This window comes from Dendroctonus ponderosae, unplaced genomic scaffold (assembly GCF_020466585.1).
Source record: "Dendroctonus ponderosae isolate FM_Combo_2020 unplaced genomic scaffold, Dpon_F_20191213v2 Dpon_F_20191213_2, whole genome shotgun sequence".
NCBI classification, from domain to species: Eukaryota; Metazoa; Arthropoda; class Insecta; order Coleoptera; family Curculionidae; genus Dendroctonus; species Dendroctonus ponderosae.
This window is the reverse complement of record NW_026018165.1, coordinates 9,085,296-9,103,045: the sequence shown is the minus strand read 5'-3', so window position 1 is coordinate 9,103,045 and position 17,750 is coordinate 9,085,296. Positions and strand designations below refer to the sequence as shown.

At 33.6% G+C, this 17,750-nt stretch overlaps 2 protein-coding genes across 5 annotated transcripts in view; one reads left to right on the top strand and one right to left on the bottom strand.

Annotated features, from left to right (window-relative positions):
* LOC109533306 overlaps positions 1-5,841 on the bottom strand; it is a 9,266-nt gene extending 3,425 nt beyond the window's left edge. The window contains exons 1-16 of the mRNA XM_019898592.2: positions 5,647-5,841; positions 5,292-5,490; positions 4,881-5,085; positions 4,644-4,812; positions 4,459-4,560; positions 4,296-4,398; positions 3,284-3,475; positions 2,834-2,976; positions 2,595-2,781; positions 2,119-2,539; positions 1,844-2,009; positions 1,467-1,792; positions 1,250-1,407; positions 865-1,084; positions 393-787; positions 104-339 (exon numbers count right to left, since the gene is read on the bottom strand). Of these exons, the coding sequence (XP_019754151.2) occupies positions 104-339; positions 393-787; positions 865-1,084; positions 1,250-1,407; positions 1,467-1,792; positions 1,844-2,009; positions 2,119-2,539; positions 2,595-2,781; positions 2,834-2,976; positions 3,284-3,475; positions 4,296-4,398; positions 4,459-4,560; positions 4,644-4,812; positions 4,881-5,085; positions 5,292-5,490; positions 5,647-5,699 (3,275 nt within the window). The 5' untranslated portion in view covers positions 5,700-5,841. The remainder of the gene's footprint in view (positions 1-103; positions 340-392; positions 788-864; positions 1,085-1,249; positions 1,408-1,466; positions 1,793-1,843; positions 2,010-2,118; positions 2,540-2,594; positions 2,782-2,833; positions 2,977-3,283; positions 3,476-4,295; positions 4,399-4,458; positions 4,561-4,643; positions 4,813-4,880; positions 5,086-5,291; positions 5,491-5,646) is intronic.
* Positions 5,842-6,052: 211 nt separating this feature from the next.
* LOC109533307 (transmembrane protein 94) lies at positions 6,053-15,578 on the top strand. Of its 4 annotated transcripts, none has more exons than XM_019898594.2 (25): positions 6,053-6,268; positions 6,821-7,049; positions 7,108-7,297; positions 7,355-7,517; positions 8,087-8,254; positions 8,451-8,591; positions 8,795-8,999; positions 9,075-9,181; positions 9,232-9,460; positions 9,516-9,689; positions 9,770-9,900; positions 9,957-10,106; positions 10,164-10,330; positions 10,412-10,539; positions 10,597-10,745; positions 11,499-11,609; positions 11,906-12,161; positions 12,268-12,476; positions 12,699-12,898; positions 12,961-13,172; positions 13,315-13,454; positions 13,512-13,645; positions 13,709-13,802; positions 13,948-14,112; positions 14,175-15,578. In XM_019898594.2, exons 1-25 carry the CDS (start codon positions 6,156-6,158, stop codon positions 14,245-14,247), a joined length of 4,038 nt encoding a protein of 1,345 aa, XP_019754153.2. In that variant the 5' UTR covers positions 6,053-6,155; the 3' UTR covers positions 14,248-15,578. The 4 variants fall into 4 exon arrangements, with proteins under 4 accessions (XP_019754153.2, XP_019754152.2, XP_019754154.2 ...); XM_019898593.2 differs by having other exon boundaries at positions 9,767-9,900; XM_048663768.1 differs by lacking the exon at positions 6,053-6,268 and adding an exon at positions 6,424-6,523 and having other exon boundaries at positions 9,767-9,900.
* Positions 15,579-17,750: the final 2,172 nt, after the last annotated feature.

Genomic DNA, 17,750 nt, shown 5'->3' with positions numbered 1-17,750 from the left:
ACATGAAAAACTTTCGTAGGACGTATTTTCTTGTAAAGTTCATATTTACTGAGATATCGCACTTTGACGCACTAATGAGCAACCCTGTATAAAAAAAGTGTACCTTTTTATATTGCTTAATGCTAATTCCTGGGAGCTAGAATGAAGATCCTTAGCACATTCAGCCACACTTTTTGAGTGGACGAAAATAGGGTTGCAGTCTAAAGCTTTACGCCTTTTCATCTTTCTGTTAGCGATGTTGCGCCATTTTTTACATATACTTATCAAATATCTTCTTTTGATATTTGTCTTTATTTTCTTTAATGTTTCTTGGCGAAGTTTTAAATCAACCGTTTCAACCTATAAAACGGTATTTGAAATACACATTTCAACAGTTTTAGTGAATATCTTACCATTTTGTTAACAACTGACTTAACAGTTTTTTGAATTTCCAGATTTCTTTCCTTCTCTTCTTGTTCACGTTTTTGTTTCTCCTTTATTTCATTTTGTAGTTTCTTTAATTGTTCTACTTTTTGCTTCCTTTCTTGTTCGACCTGCTTTTCACGTCGTACTCTGTCCTCTTCCAGTCTTTTTTTCTTATCTATTCTTTGCTGTTCCAATTGTCGTTGTTTTTCAATTTGCTCTTGCCTTTTCCGTTCAGCTTGTTGCTCCTCCTTATAACGTTTCTCTAGTTCCTCTTGTGCTTTCTTCTGCTCCTGTCTCTTCTTTTCCATTTCAATTTTAAGCAGCTCTTCTGCGCTCACTTTTGTATCTGTATCAATATTTAATTCACCGTCGATTACCTTATCTAGAAAAATTAACCGTTTGAATGCAGATGTTCTATAAAAGCATATATGTCTAACTGAAAACTAGTCTCACACTAACCGGTATGTTGAACTATAGTTGGATTAATAACATCGGATTTTAATGGGCGATTGAGTTCGAATGTAAATCCACCTTTGCTGGGAAAAGCTGTGGGGTGTTCTTGATTACTTCCACCAAATATGTTTTTAGGCTGGGACGAGGCAAATGTTTCTGTTAAATTGGGTGCCTTAGGTTGCGTTCGGGGATCTGCCCGGTAGTGTTCAGTAAATAGCGTATTTGGCTACAAGCAGATTGAGATCATACAAAAATTATATCTTCGAATAATACGTTAGCTGTAAAAGTACAGAGCAGAAATAATTTTACCTTTCATGCAGTCGACTCACAAATAGATTACATCTTCAACTTGATAAGCATTAATTAATTCCAAGAAAAAAATAGCACTTACCTTATTAAATACGTTTTCGTTATGAGATTTATTCAAAAATACATTGTCCTCTTTTGGTTGCTGACTGAAAACGTTACTTTCATTTCGTGCACCACTTTTAAATACTGGTGCGAAAATATTTGGTGCGGAGCTCAATTCATTCTTTGGTTTAAAACCATCTGAAACAGTCAGCAATAGTTTCATAAAAATATAAAAAATAGTATATAACTTGCAATACCTGTAGAATCCATTTTATCAGCTCCAAAAATGTTATTTATCTTATCTTGTTGGATTTGAGTGGATTCCCTTTTGATTTCAGAGAAAATATTTGACGGTTCCGTTTTTGCTTGATTGAAAATATCTATCGAATCGGTTTTCTTTACAGCAAAAATATTTGAATTTTCACTTTTAAATGGAAGGGCCTCCGATTTTGATTGAGCAAATATATTGGCATCGTTTGGGGCAGTAGGAACGCTCCGCGGTGCTTTTCGAGTAGTAATGTTAGACTGTACCGTTGGTGCGAATATATTAGTAACAATACTTTTTCTCTCTGGGGTGGACTCTCTGAAATATCCGCGAATTAAGAACAGACAACTAATAGTAATTATTTACAACCTCGAATCAACATCATCCAGTAATCGTTCTTCAATACCTAGTTCTATGTCATTGAACAATTCATCCTGAATCAGATAGCCGTCTTTATCAAAGCTGTTATAGACTTCATGAGACTGTACTTCCATGTATAATTCGGGAGATATTTCCCTACCATTAACTACAGCGCCTTAAAATTGTACTTTTTGTTAATATCATTACATTACAATATCAATAATTTTTTTTCTAGTGCTTCAAACCTACGGATAAACTTCAAGACAAAAACAATATCTGCATACCTACGGATAAACTTCTTTTGCTTTCTACACATTTTGATCTTTCCAAAACATAGGGATACTCTGGGATACAGAAAGTGCTTCGATCAATCATAAAATTGGTATTGTTCTTGTTCATTCCGATACCAAATGTTTTCATGAAATCCACAGTAGATTCAAAGTCATCAAAAAGAAGCAAATAGGCTATTTCTGGAACTGGGTAAAAAGATATGCTTTTGGGCGGAGTAAAGCATTTGATCAGGGATTCTATTGCTTGCAGCCGAACTTGCACAAAATATCGCATAAGAATACAGGCATTTAAATATGTCGTTGATCTTATTAGTTTGAAAAATTTCACAAAATGTCGCTTTTCGAACGCCGAGTATACTTGAAGGGCAAACTTAACTTCGGGAGATTTCTGAATATCAGTACGTAAGTTCTGGACCTATAAAAAAACCAGTTATAATGTTTTCAACATGAATGTTTAAGGAGCAGTTTACCTCCCACATAAAATTGCCATCACAAATATTTAGCAATATTATATACGCTCGGAACTCCGGTTCGTTTGGACACATCTCTCCTTTAAGTTCCAAATCGTGATACATGTACTTTAAAGTTTGCAGACACTTGGTTAGATTTTCGGTGTTAATTTTCTGATCAAATACAGATGGGTCTTCACCCATAAAACTGCAAAAGTATCACTTAGTAAACATTTAATTGCTGCAAAATCAGAATTTACCGTGCAGAACAATGAATATGAAATCTTGCACATTGCTCGACTAATTCCACTGAACCCTGGGAACATAAAGCTTGTTGCGTTATATCTTTCCTTATGCCTCTCGTGCGGTCCCATAGAAAATGAAACCATTCTCCTATATTTACCTAATAATTTTTTAAATTATTTGTAATACTCTATTAAATATTACTCAACAGAAGGTTGTAAAAATGGACGATAACATTCGAATACAAGATTCGTAAATACACATTAATCCCATTTAATTCTGATTTTTTACAGTTTGAGGCTCCTAAAATTGAGCAGAGCGTCTTTCTAAACTTCCAATCTAAAGAAAGTAGCAAACTTTTTTACGATTTTCACATTTTATAGACGATATTTCATTCTAAAGCACTTTGAAAACACTGATGAAAAATGGAGTACTTATTCGCCATGCACAATTTAATTTTTACTTACGTCTGATTCATCTTCGACCAAATCCATAATATTATACATGAGATAAACCATGGTCATTTGTAAAACTGACACTGGCCTCAGCTCATGTGCTAAAGGCGATTCTTGATCTGCTGAACTTCGACTGTATTGTTTCACTGCCTTTACTTGGCTCATTGAGTGTCTATTCGTTCCATCTTGCTCATACATTGATACCTAATTCATTTAAAATTGAAGCACAAATCAACTACCTACATACATATAAACAATTTTGAGTTAACTTTGAAAGTGGATAAGTTCTTATTGCTTTGAGCGATTTCATTTCTGTTTGGAACATTATCAAGTTCCATTATTTCTGCCAGGCCGCCGAAAATTTAGTGCTTCAGATAAAGTGCCTACAAGGTGGAAACAATGCAAAATTTGTGAAAGTTCGGCATTCTCCAGTTAAACAGAAATATTTTTTTTAAATTTCAACACAAAAAGCACAAAAAATGGACCTTACAATTTAAAATGGTGTTTGAATTATTCGCTCCTTTATTTACAGAGTGATCTCAAAAGTGACCTAAATGGAACTTCCCTCGAAATGAGGTATTCTTGAAATTAACGTAAAGTTTGCTTCCAAACAATCCGTTCTGTCTGGTTCCTTCACCAATCTATCTCAACTCATGCAAGCATAGAAAGAAAATTGTTTAGCATGAACGACTTGTTTGAAGCTAGCAATAATTTTCATTGAAAGTCGCTGTCGCATATTGAATTTTTGTCTAAAGGTGACTAGGAAGTTTGAACTTCAACATGAGCTCTAGAATTTCAAAATAGATCCAAGCAAATTGTTATTTACACAAGACTAAACATATTTTTTAGACTGTGACTTAAACAGAGAAGCGAGAAATTGAAAAAGCGTTTCCATATATGAGGTGTTTCACGTTCCACACTGTAGGCTCGTAGAAAAAGAATAGGACATGATAACGCTCCAAACGAAAATTAAATCAGGTTTGGACGTGTAACTATTATTTTGTTGAACAGTTATTTGACTTACCTGGTGTTGTATTTCACGCAATAAGCGTTCCTTCTCGGGACACATATCCGGACAAGTTCCTAAAGTGGGCGTATAATTTAAATTGGACTTTTTCATATTTGACCTAAAATTTTCAAGAAAGACATGATAACACTGAGAATACGTCCCAAACAGATCATTATACCTAAAAAATTTGTCTCTGGCATCCAAAAGCTTGTATTTTTCATCAATTGTTGTTGCCTGAGACCTAATGATTTTCAGCAGATCTAATTGCTCAGCTGTAAGTCTACACAAACCAGAATTGATAAATTATCTTCCAGTTAATACATACATTGACAAATTAAAGAATCGCTTAGTCTTGATACTCACGTTATAGTTTTTGGTTTAGATTTCTTTTTGAGTAATTTAAGTTTATTCGATTTGTCTGCAGGTACTGTTGTAGTGACCTGATCTGACTTCTTCCATACTCTGTTTAATTTTGGTATCAATTTCGGTTTTCGATGAGGCGCAACATCTTCAGACGTGAGATCAATTGACTCTAAAATATGTTATAACAAAGGGCACATCAGAATAAAGTTTCAATGTTCTAAAAAATAATATTACCACCTTTAACATTTGAATATCCGGCCATTGCAACAAGTTCCTCATTCAATTCTTCTTTATCTACGTATGACACCCTTTGGGTATTGCTTGTTTGCATGCGAGGATTGCGATATATTAACTTGTGGGCTCGTACTATTTTTTCTCTGCTTCTTTTCATTGGTCCGGAATCACTTTCCGAAGGGGCAGGTATGGTAACTGGTGACTCAAACTGTAGGTTTACAGCTTTATTTATTTGATATACTCAATGCTTCAAACTTTTATATAATTTAAAATATTATCTTGCAGCTCTAGCAATCCACACCAACGAATTAACATTTATTTGTGACTTTTCGACTTTTATTTGTCTCATAGTTATAGAGGTAGTACCAGCCAAGAAATATATATTTTTTTATACTATCAGTAGGTGCTACTTACTGGTTCTAGTTTAAAAGGATGACCTTCATATTCACTAGGCCCGGCCAATGCATTAAAGTAGTCATTTTTATTAACATACTGGACAACAATAGCCCGTTGTCTCGGTTTGAAGATTACCCTTAGGACTTTTCCAAACTGTCGAAAGTATTCTTTGCAGACAGACTTATCCAACTCGAATATTTCAGGGTAATGCGTACATCTGTAAATCGCTATTGCTTGAACAGAGTTTACGTACAATTATATGTATTATATGTTGATAATTGTAAACCCTATACACATTTCAGGTGAGAATTAAAGCAACTTCTCTCAAACCAAAAATTGCATGTTAAAAATTTAGCATTTTAATTCTACTTACTGTATTTTGTATATCTGGGCTCCAGTTTCTGGAACATCACCATCTGAAGCCATAATATCACAGGTTTGGGTATATTATTAAGATCTTTGTTTTATTCAGAAATTAAAAAAAGCAAAGCAAAGCAATAGTGCAGTTTTGTCATTTTTACTAGTTTTAGGTTGGGATCACGTTGGGATTTTCCCACATAATCTAAAATAGCAGTAGTTCTGTCAATTTGAGGGGTATATATAAACTTATATTTATTAATTAATTACTTATTTACTAAACGAATTCTTATTATATTAGTTGCGCCAGTAGCTGTAGAGATACGAATTTTTTAACTAAAAATAAAAAATAATTAACCCTCTATATAAATTTGAACTAAAAGGCACCGACTTACATTGGCAGTAGGTCAATTTTACCATTATATTGTGGTTAAATCTGTCATTTATATAATTTTACAAATAGTTTTCAAATTATAATTGTTATGTTTTAACAACCGAACAGTTTACCATAAAAATGGCCTAATTATGGAACCAACCAGTCAAGAAGAGCTGGGACTTCATACCAGAGATGCCTTAAATAAATTACATGTAGATATTGAGTCAGTTTTGCAACAGTTTAAACATTCACAGAAATGCAGGTAATTTAAGAATTATTTTTTAAATGCGCTAGACTATGCGAATACAAGCTGCCTCAATGCCAAATATCCATCGCTGCTGGATTTTCTTCATTAACAAATCACGTTCCAAATAGGTGGCTGAGAAATTCGAAGATAAATCGCCTTATCTGTTGTCAAGATTAATCAAATTCATAAAAAGTTTCAAGTTAATCATGGAAATGTTGTTATTGGAAGACTTAAAAGACAGGAATGTTCAACATGCATGACTCAGAAGATGTGAGGCAGTTTCAGTGAGAAAAATAACTACCGTGAAACAATGAATATGATGTGAATTCAACCCATTCAAACGATATAAGGCTGCAAGATAAAATATGTTTAGCCGTTTAGCCTCTCCGCTCTATATCTTGCTAGCCGTAGAACATTAATTATTTATAGTTTATGGCAGAAAGCATCATACATGAAAGTTTAAATAATGTCCACATAAACACAGTTTCCTTGTCTACGCCTGCGAAATCTATTTTAGTCGTTGAGCCAAGTAGAAGTAATGACTTGAATCTTTGATATTTTTTCCAGAAAATCAAGAAATTGGGGATGGGTGCGAGACACCATCAGTGCCAAAAGCAAGCATACAACAATCAATTGGATTTCAGCCTCTTTTCAATTATGGGCAGCTGTTGCACTCGTTTTGGGCTATGTTATGGATGGCGATAATGTTGAACTCTATGAGGCATTTATAATTTTTCTACTTCTTGTCGCTAATCTTACTATAGTGCTGTATGACAATAAATTAAGACATGATGAGGTAAGCGACGACATATTTCTAATTGTATGGAAGGAAAGAAGCATTTGTACATTTCTAGCTACCTAGAAGAGTTCAAATGGTTCTGGATAGGATCAGATGTGAAGTAAATTTTGTTGATTGGAAGGCAGATAATTATCCAAATTTGCATAATCCCTTTTCTCCTTGCATCACATTACAAGGAACGTACAGGGATGGGCAGCTGGTTAATCTTCCATGGGCGCTTTTAGTCAAGGATGATATTATTTTAAGTAAGTCGCAGTAAATATCTCACTGTTCATTTCATTAAAAATTCAATTGTATTTTAGTAAAACCAGGTCAAGTTAGTCCAGGCTACTGCGAGGCATTAGATAAACAGACTGAATTCCCAATTTTACACGCCAAAGAAATCTATGCACCATCTTTGCAAAACGCGAACGAAATGTTTAGTGCCCCCAAGTCTAGGAAACCATTAGAATCAAAAAAATATAGGTAAGTGTCAGACGGAATCTTTATCATAGTTTTAAGTTTTTCTTATTACTGATTCATTTATTCTGCTATTTAAGTGACTAATAAAGGAATGAGTGTTTTATGTAAAAAAAAACGCTCAGCAAATTTAAATATATTATTTAATATGCGATCCGGCCCAACGAAAGGGTTACCTAACGCTCTCCTCGTATATTTAGAAGGAATAAAAATTAGGGAATTTTATCATTTTATTTTATTATATCATTTTAAAGGGAACATTTTACTCACAAAGGCTATATGCGTGTTTCATGATCAAGATGGTATATCACACTTTTGATTTTTAGATGGTTATCTGTTAATTGTATTTCATTTTTCGGTGAACTGATTTTTTGTAACTGTAAACACAAAACAAATAGCATAAAGTAATTGTAGTGAACAAGATGCGTCTTTAGAAATCGAGGCTGAGCGGTTATTCTTAGTCATCAGGAGAAATTTCTAATTTATCTAAATAAGTACACATACATATAATGTTTATAGAAATTATATATATAAGCTGGAACATTTTAACAATGTATTATTATTTAACTTTTAAGATTACTCGAAACACCATATTTATATAATCTCAAGCTGTCGCTAGAAGAAGCTTTGGATAGGCCTATAACTCAACATAATCAGCAAAGGCATTTTGTGATGAATCGTGTAATTGAAGGCATAGTGTTACCAACGATGTTTTTTACTGTACTTACAGCCAATGCTTTTAGGTAAGTGATATTTATAAAGTGTAGTTGCTATCACGTTTTGATTAGCAGCAATATGTAGTATGTACTGAGATTAGGGTATATCCTTATTATGTGCGTTAATCTTCCTAAGAGTTTTTGGCGGTTCTAATATGCGGCTATCATATTATTCTTTATTGATTTGATTTAATTATCCACTAAACACTTTGCAATATTTCAGGTATTTTTATTTCCAACAGTATTTGGGACACTACTCACTAGCAAACATGTTTTTCATTAGTCCAAGTAATGCAATTTTACCATTACTTCCCATTGTATTTCCGTTGGTTTGGAACGTTTCAAACTATGTTGGAATGGCAAGGTAAGAAACACTTTTGTACCTGACTTATTTAATATTATTTTATTGCAAACATTCTTTCATTCAGCCGTAACTAGCCGAATGTGGCATTTTACGCAGTTTAAGAAAATAGTAATGAACATAATCTATCGTTTCATAAGTTAAGCTGCTCTGAAAATTCATATTTTGACTCTTGTCTGCTATAAGAATTTTTTTTTGCTTCGCAGATTCAAAACTATTTTTGATGCAACTCGAAATGTTGAAAGTAATTACAATTCGTTGGAAGAAGATGGCGATACCCAGCTAGAGTTCGTTGAAGATTTTAAATTTAGCTATCAAGATATGTTTAAGAACTTTTTGGACATTTGCAATGGCAAACCAAATATTTTGTTTCGAACTGCGAATATCTTGCATGTTTTGGGCTCTGTATCGGTAAGTATTGTCAGTTTAAATTTCCACTGTTAAAACGCTGCAATTGGGTTTTTAATGACTTTTAAACCGTTCTAGGCTTTGGGTTGCATTGATAAAAAAGGAATTTTGTCTTGGCCAAATCCCACTGCTGAGAAAGTATTTTTTCTACATAATAATGACAATGAATCGAGTAGTTCAGAAAGGTAATTAAGCTCCAACAAAATACCAAATTGGTTCATAATTTTCATTTCAGTTTAGATAATGTGAATGATCTAAATACAGATCAGTTCGAAGCATCTGGAACGTTGCAATTTGGACCAGGCAGTCCGGTTACAGCCACGGCTGAGGTTCTCGATCTTACTCATAATCATAATGATGCCTTCAGATTGCGTTTCGATGATAAAAACTGGCATAATTTTTTGCCTTCATTGAAGCCGCTTGGTTTGGCCATTTTACTAAATACCTGCCATATGGACACACAGGTACAGTTTGAAAAGTTCTGTTATACTGCAATAATTATTTGCTTGTTTATTTCAGGATCAATATTCAAATTTTTGTTCCCATATAACATGTGAAGCGATGTACAACGAGGATTTGGTTCCAGTAACAAACCGACGGTGTCTTTGTGAATTAGCAAAAGAAATAGGATTTGTTGATCAAGCACAGAAAATATTCCAATTAGAGCAACAATTATCAGTATTTAGGCATTTGGTAAACTATGGGTTTTTACTTGAAAAAATTCAACAATTAAAGTTATATTAAAATGTCATTCATATCTTGAATTTTAGCAGCCCGAGATGGTCAGAAGGGATAATAAGTATGCCAGAACCTTACATCTTTCTACGCGTTTAAAATTTCCGTTTCCACACGCATTTGCAGTTGTAGTTCGTGAATTATGTAGTGGAAATATGCAGCTGTTGAGGTAAATATTGCGTTCCGAACCAACATCTTTGATGAATCTGAAAAAATATATTCCAGTGAAGGAACAGCAGATATTCTTTTGGATTGTTGTGTTGACTATTGGAACGGCAAGGATTTGTGTCCGTTGACACATTCAGATCGAAAGAAAATTCAGGACTTTTATCAGCGAAGTAGTTTGACAGCATATTGTACTGCGTTTGCTTACAGGTAATTTACATGTGCGAATTACTTAGATAGTTTAAAAACACGCTTGATAATTTCCAGACCTTTAGCAAAATTAGTTAGTGAAAAATTGAGCGAAGTCTATTTGGAACTTCCAAGCGATAGCAGGCACCTTTATATGAATCACCGAAGCCCTACACCGGCACATTGGGATTGTAAAAGTGTTCTGGAACCACAAATTCATAAGAGCGCTCAGTTTTTCAGTACAGGTGAGGATTACACTTTTCTTTTTTTAAGCGATTCTGGGTTTGGAGGGTTTTTCGTTAGTTAAATAATTTTGCATCTTTTAGATTCGCTTTTATACAACGATTATCCAACTAAAAACAACGCTTCGGACGCTGAGAGTTGTTTTCAAATGCAATGTAACCAAATATTTATTGGGATGGTCTCTATGCAGTATCAAGCTCTATCCGATATGGTAAGAATACAAGTCTTTATTTGAATGCATTTTAAAAACGTGATTAATACTGTCTAGGTTCAGTTGATTGAACAATTGCAACTAGCATGTATACGATTTGTACACTTTAGCAAGGAAAACGAGTTAAGATCTAGAGTGTTTAATGAAAAAATGGGCCTGGAAAGCGGATGGAATTGCCATATCTCATTACTGAGTGACAGAAATAAGTAAGTCTGTGGTTGGTTATATTCTCTAACATTGGGTGCATTTGCATGTTGAATAACGTTTATAACTTACTAATAAGAGGTGAATCGACAATACGTACATTCAAGATTGTAAGAATTTTCTCTTTCAATTTGACTTTAGTCAGAACATTTATTTTTATAGTTTTTACCGGTTAATCAATAATTACTGATTTGTACGTTTACCGACATTTTCGTTCATATTTTGAAACATTGCATTGCTGCATGAATTGTTTCCGCACAAATAAGTAGAACATCTAGAACTCAATGAGTATTTAAATAATTAAATTTATCCTAAATGATAAACAACGATAGAAGTTTTTGTGCATTTCATGTTATCTTGATTGTTTTTCTCTTTAAGTAACAGGACGCCGAATTTTCAATAAATTTCCAGTTCCAACTTGCCATAAAAAACATACATTTAGATATATTTTCAATATCGTACAAAAACATTTAAATACTACGGTGTTAATATTTTAAAGTTTAAAGGCATCCTCAAAAGCGCAATCGTGTTGTAAATGGTGCACTTTTCATAAGAGCTTGAATACAATATTTTTCAAAGCTCATACCTACTGAGCTTGTTAAACGCTCTATGCTCTATCTGAAATCGGTGTAACTCTAGAAGTTCTAAATATTGACAAGTTGTTTCTAACCCACTAACCCACGTTTTCTACCCTTCTTGCTCTTTGGCTCTCTGTGCTCTCTTGGTGTGTAAATGGGATGTTATGGGGGTTGTAGAAGGGAAAGCACCACTCCTGTTAGTTTGGACTCGTCGCCAACCAATACAGGCAAAGAACTTACTGTGGAACCGATTGGGGCTGTAGACGACAAGTCGCTGTTATTAGATAGGTATTGTGTAGTAGAGGAATAGAAGCGCTTTCGTTTATCCTTTTTCAAAAATATTATTGACTTTGCAATAGAGAAGTCGTTGTCTGAAGTTGCCTTTAATGGCCTATCTGTTGTAAAAAGTCGATAATATTAATCGAATGCTTATTGTTACAAAGTTTATTTTAAGATCCTTACTCAAGACTAGGCGTTAAAATGTTTTTTTTTTATAAGGAATCTTGTTGTTATTCGTCGTCTACTTTTGCATTTAATTCTATTTACAGTGATAACATTTATATACTGAGTGATTATGTTTGTAGACATTTGGAATCATCAAGGACAATGAGTTTTTCGGCACCCAGCGCTATTAATTTAGATCACTCGGTGGTAAAGTTTGATACTGAAGTTGAAAAATTTCATATCTCTCGGCGGCAAAGTGAGGCTCAAGATGACGCAGCCAGTCAAGATAGTTTGCCTGTACACGCTGAGAGTACTACTCACGATTGGCAGTCACTTAGCTGTTTGACCGACAGTACTGAGCAGAGTGCACCTATAAATTTTGATATGAGCAACAGAGTAAGTACGATCTGACCAAAGTACTTCAAACATTAACGTTAGACAATCGGGGTTTTCAATACAGTGGAAGATTTGGATACTTCTAGTTGGTAATTTTAAATTTTAGGCCAAATTGCCTCGCGGAATAGACAAAATCCGACCTCACATCGAGCTAATAGATAATGTTCCACTCTTGGTGTCTTTGTTTACTGATTGTACACCTACAGCGACAAGAGAAATGCTAAGAATAATGCAGGATTATCAGGAAGTAGTTTGCATTTTGGGATCGTCGCAAAATTGCGACAATGCCGGCATATTCATGCAAGCCGATGCAGCGTAAGTATAAATGGAAATTGCTGTGCTTCAGTCAATTGAACCGTAATTTCTTCAAATGTGCGTTTCTAGCCACGCCTTAAAGCCTTAAAAACTGACTTGTTTAAGAATCTATTTTTTATTTCTTTGCTAATACTGGTGTTCTGCATGAATGGTCTTATATTTATTTTTTTACAATTGCTTGTTTAATAAAATATCTATTTACTAAATGCCACGAAATTGTAGAATATCAGTGGAGCCGCTTTATCCACAAGTTTGTCAAAAGGTGGAAGTCTGCAAAAAAATCAATGGGTTCAGTCCAACAGATTTATCATGTCTTCTAAATTCAATTGCTTGTTCTTTAACCATCAGTCGATCGGATCCAATCTCAATTTATCATCTAATAATGGAAGCCCGGAATTTTGCCTCAACTTTATGGAGCTCGGGTTTGTATTTAAATTGACCAGAGTAAAAAATATATTGAAAATGTCTATTACGTTAATTTTAGTTCAATATTGGCTCTGCTGTTGTGTCATTTTGAGCCTAATGCAAGTTGCTGCTGTTGTTTTTATGCTTCCGGAACTGATGACTACTGGGCATAATCTTTGGTTAGCTGGAGTTGTGGCTCCAGCGATTAGCATAGCTCTCTCCATGACACCTGTGGATCCAGAACTTATGAAGAAGCCACAAGGCAAAATTCAAGCTAGTTTTCGATGGAATGTAAGTCTTGACGTAAATAGTAAATTAGTTTGCATATAATACGGGTTAAGTGTGTTTAGTAGCTACTTAAACATTCAATATTGTTTACTATCATCAGCAGATATTTACAAAAAACTATTTTTTTCCTTTTTACTATTTACAGACAAGTATTTTCATATTTTGGTGTTATGGTATCAAGTTCCTGCCGACTGTTATCACAGTTTTAATTTCGTACGCTGGAGTGTTATCTAGTCATTGCGACCAAATGTGTTCAGAACCCTTCTCCGATTTGGGACCATGTAGGCAAGTAAATAACCGTCCAAAACTTGATAAATGTATAATGGAATTGTTATATTTCAGATGCATTTTCTTTTACAATCCAACTGGTTATAGAAATATTTCGGGTGGCGCCGATGTTGGAGGTTTTGAAGAAGGTAGTTGGACCCTTTTGACTGCAAGACTGATTGTTATCTTTATTGTTTTATTACATTTTGGTAAGGATTATCCACGTTGAAAAAGCAAAGGTTTTAATTTTAACATCAATGCATTTTTTTCAGTTGTACTTTCTATAGGATTTGTACATAGGAATAGCTTAATCCACAGAAAATCACCTCAAAGTAATATCATTTGGTTGACCACCATTTTCCTACTGTAAGTACTTGCATCTTAATAATTTTTCCAATAGATTAGGGTGCAATTGCAATCTGGAAAAGGTTTTCAGCTGGGTATCATTTTCAGTTTTTTTATTATTTCTTTTCTCATAATCAAACTGTTAATTGATCATTTAAAATTTTAGAGTGTTTTGCCAGAGTCTTTATACATTGATAACGTATAGAGGATTAATGAACACGGAACCACATAACACTCAGTTCCCGATACCTTTGTGGATCATATTATTTGGATCAATCTCGCCTTTAGGAATATTTGTAATTAATGAACTAGTTAAAAAAGCTGAAATCTCGTAAGTTTAATTGCTAAAAATGTATTATTAATGTAGGCATAACTCTTATTATTATGTTAAAGGTCAAACAAGAGATTTTTAAAGAGAGCAAGACTGGATTTTGGTACAAAGTTGGGAATGAATTCGCCATTTTAGAAGATTCCATTCACTGACTCAACACATTACAGACTACTAATATTGTCTTGCCCATTTGACGAGTCATCATCTTTTAAAGTGCCAACGTTTATTGGGTATGACTTTCATTGGTTATCAATCGGCTAAATTGTAGTTGTAAAAGGAATATTGTTTGAGTTTGCTTCCTTATCTTCACTCTGCATTAATGGAGTATATTGCATCAAAGATCGAATTTGTATATGTTTATCTACTAGAGCTTGCCACGATTTAATTTGCTTTTAAATGGGTATTTTTGTGTAGACTCACTTTCTCTAATTCAATCAAAGCTTAGAATGAGGAGGAAAATATTTGATGAAAAACTACTACTTTCTCGAAATACCATTATTATCTGCTGCGTTGTGATATAACAAATGGTTTTTAGGAACTTATTTTCGCAGCGGGTGATTTTGTACATACGAAATTGCAATAGTTTTTATATAATGTGTCACTCTTGCTTTCAACGTTTCTTTCGTATACGAACTGTTATGTATGTGAAGCAAATATTTAGGGCGAGTCAGCTTTTATGGTAACAAATTGTTACAAATGGGGAATGGGGAATTCATAAATACATAATGCTTACTTGCAGCTTCAAAGTTTTTTTTACTGAAAAGTATAATTTTTTAATTCTAAAAAGGCTCACTGAGTTAAAAAAAATTATACAATCAGCAACTTCTCGATTTGTTAATCTCAGTAAAGAAGAAACGTTTAGTGCAAAAATCTAACTCGAAACTAAGCGAATCAATTCCTAAACTTCAAATATCAATTTTTAAGTGAAAGAAAAATATGATAGATTGCCAACTCGTTAATTTGTTGATCATAAATGCTGCCTTACTCTATTTTAGGGTTTTGTTGTCAATTGGTTGTTATTTATTTAAAAAAATTACGAAATTGAATCGAAATGGAAAACTCATCTGTTAGGGCAGTCTATAAAATATATTCGAGTAGAGAGCCGCTGGAGAAAATTCTATGGCACAGAAGATTGCTCGAATTGTAATCAATTATTTTATATTCTAGCTATTCATTTATCGATTTAACAGTATGTATATCTGTAGTTAATTGACTATTTTATCGATTACAATTTTGGTTTTACGAAGTTCTAGGACTAACCCCTAAAGACACCGGTAATTGTTCTGATAAATGTACGAAAAATCCTATTATTCTATTTTTATATATTATACTTCTAGGTACACATATATTTGTTTTGTTGCTCTAAGATTGGAATGTTTTCAAAGTGTGATAATAATGTTTCGCTTGCGTCTTCAAGGGGTACCAATCCAGAATGAATTTTTTTACAAATACATATTGAAACAGCATTTATTGAGTGTTTTTATCTTGAAATTGTACACAGATTGCGGCTTTCAATATTGGATTTTGTGAACTAAACCGAATACCGAATAAATACACTTGTATTTTCCATGCTACAGAGTTATGCTAGTAAATAGCAGTTTATTGGTTATTTCAGTATTAGTGGTTGACGAGTACTAACGTGTCTGAATTTGGAGTGATAATTTCGATCATGATTTAGTAAGTGTGACAAGACATTAAACATAAACAGTAACATACAGTCTGGGGGTGTTTTAGGAGTATAGTAGAGAAATAGAAAAAATAAAAAAAAAATTAATTCAAACAAATGCGAGGTTTTGTAGACAGCCAAGCCTAAAAATAATCTGATGTTTCCCAATTATGGGTTTGTTTTGAATTTTAAACCTGATGATGGCGCTCTTGTCTCGTCAAAACGTAATATAAAATAAACGATATGAACATTTTTATTTTACATTTTGACTGAAACCCAGAAAAGAAAAAAATATTATAAAAAATAGAGAAAGTGACAATAAAATAGATAAGGATAAATGGTAAATTCAACAGGATTCGGTACATGTAGGGAACGTTTTTCTCGTTCTCGTATTTGGTTAATTAACTCCTGCTCAATTTGTACGGGTGTTCAGTAAACCATTGGTTTAATATGTCCTTGTGTTAGGTGTATCTTACATACGTGGTAGGAATGTAGCCGGTATGGTACGTGCTAGGAATGTAACCAAATAAATTTTGGTGCCTGGTAAAGTGTCAGTTGTTGTGCAATGTTTTCGAGTACCCCTGGAAAGCGCTGTTGCAATTATCTCCAATACCTTATTCCTGTTTGTCTGGAACCTGAACATCAATTGTCGTCCACTATCTTCATGGAGTCAGCCTTCCAGTGTCATTGGATCTTTTTTCTTACAGCTTCTGCTATTTTGTACATTTTGTGAAAGGAGCAAACATTTTCTTAATTTCAAGCAAATACCGTCATTTTTCTATACGAACAGTTAAGTATTCCAATAGGGTACGAATCAAAGATGGGACAATTTAAAAATAATTCTTAATAATAAAGTTGATATTCGATTTTCAACTGTTAATAGAAATTTTCGGAAAAAAATCATTATTTTTCTCGTACTATCCAAGTGAGCCCCTCTGATCCCTTACTAGGAATGACGTCAATTTTGAAACACCCTGTATAGGCATTTAAACAATATGCAAGGTTCTAAAGTTTGAAGACGATTTGTTCTGTGCAAAGTGATCTAGATTTTTTTTTTCGTTTGATTTAGGTATTTTGTCGAGGGTGTCCCCTTTATTCCACCAAATCGGCTCACGCAAAATCGTATTTCATCCGACTACAAAGCTACAACAGCCATTTTTGCAGTCGACTTTTATCTGGTCATTATAGTCACGTATTAATTTTGACACCCTCCTTTGTTTTAAGCACCCCCTAGTATAAATGGGTCATAAATTTCATAGGGTTTTAATTTTAGACCGGGATCGAGAGGGCATATTTGCATAAATTCATTTTCCCCCTTTCACGTTCTGTTAGCAACCTTGTTAAGGTGGGCCAGTGGATTTGATTTTGATTTGATACTAACATAATTGAAATTTATTTACATTGATGCTCAGATCATCCTGTTAAACGAAAAAATAGTGCCGTAGGACTGTGCGAGGACGATACACGATATTTTATGATTGAATGTTTTTTATTTTTTCAATTCCTTTCTTTCTGATAGTTATCGATATATACCTAATCCAAATCCCATGGTTTTAAATGAAAACGTTAATTAAAAGATCGAGTCACATACTTTTGCGTTAAATGGTCTTTAAATTTCTTGTAAAAGCATGTACATATATCCAACAAACAGTAAATCCATCGACTGGGGTAAATGCTGATTTGAATCTGCGAAATTTTAGTTTTTCTACGCAAATGGAAAATCGTGCCAATTTTGACCAATTTACAGAACATTTTTTTCATTAAACAATTAGCTTAAAATCTATTATTTTCATTAGCACATAAAACTCGAATCATGATCATTTTTTATCTTATGATATTCATATCAATTGATTCATTACAACACATTTTTGGTGCTACTCCATATACTCAAACTTTTGCTATTAATCAGAAGTTTCAGCATTTGGATTATTTTCTTGCAACTGAAAATACCTGAGATTTGGTCCTTCGAGCC

Coding starts and splice junctions, on each gene's coding strand:
- LOC109533307 (XM_019898593.2), top strand. CDS start 6,156: ATGGAACCAACCAGTCAAGAAGAGCTGGGACTTCATACCAGAGATGCC. Junction 8,255..8,450: donor CTTACAGCCAATGCTTTTAG/GTAAGTGATATT, acceptor GCAATATTTCAG/GTATTTTTATTTCCAACAGT. Junction 12,899..12,960: donor CTCAACTTTATGGAGCTCGG/GTTTGTATTTAA, acceptor CGTTAATTTTAG/TTCAATATTGGCTCTGCTGT.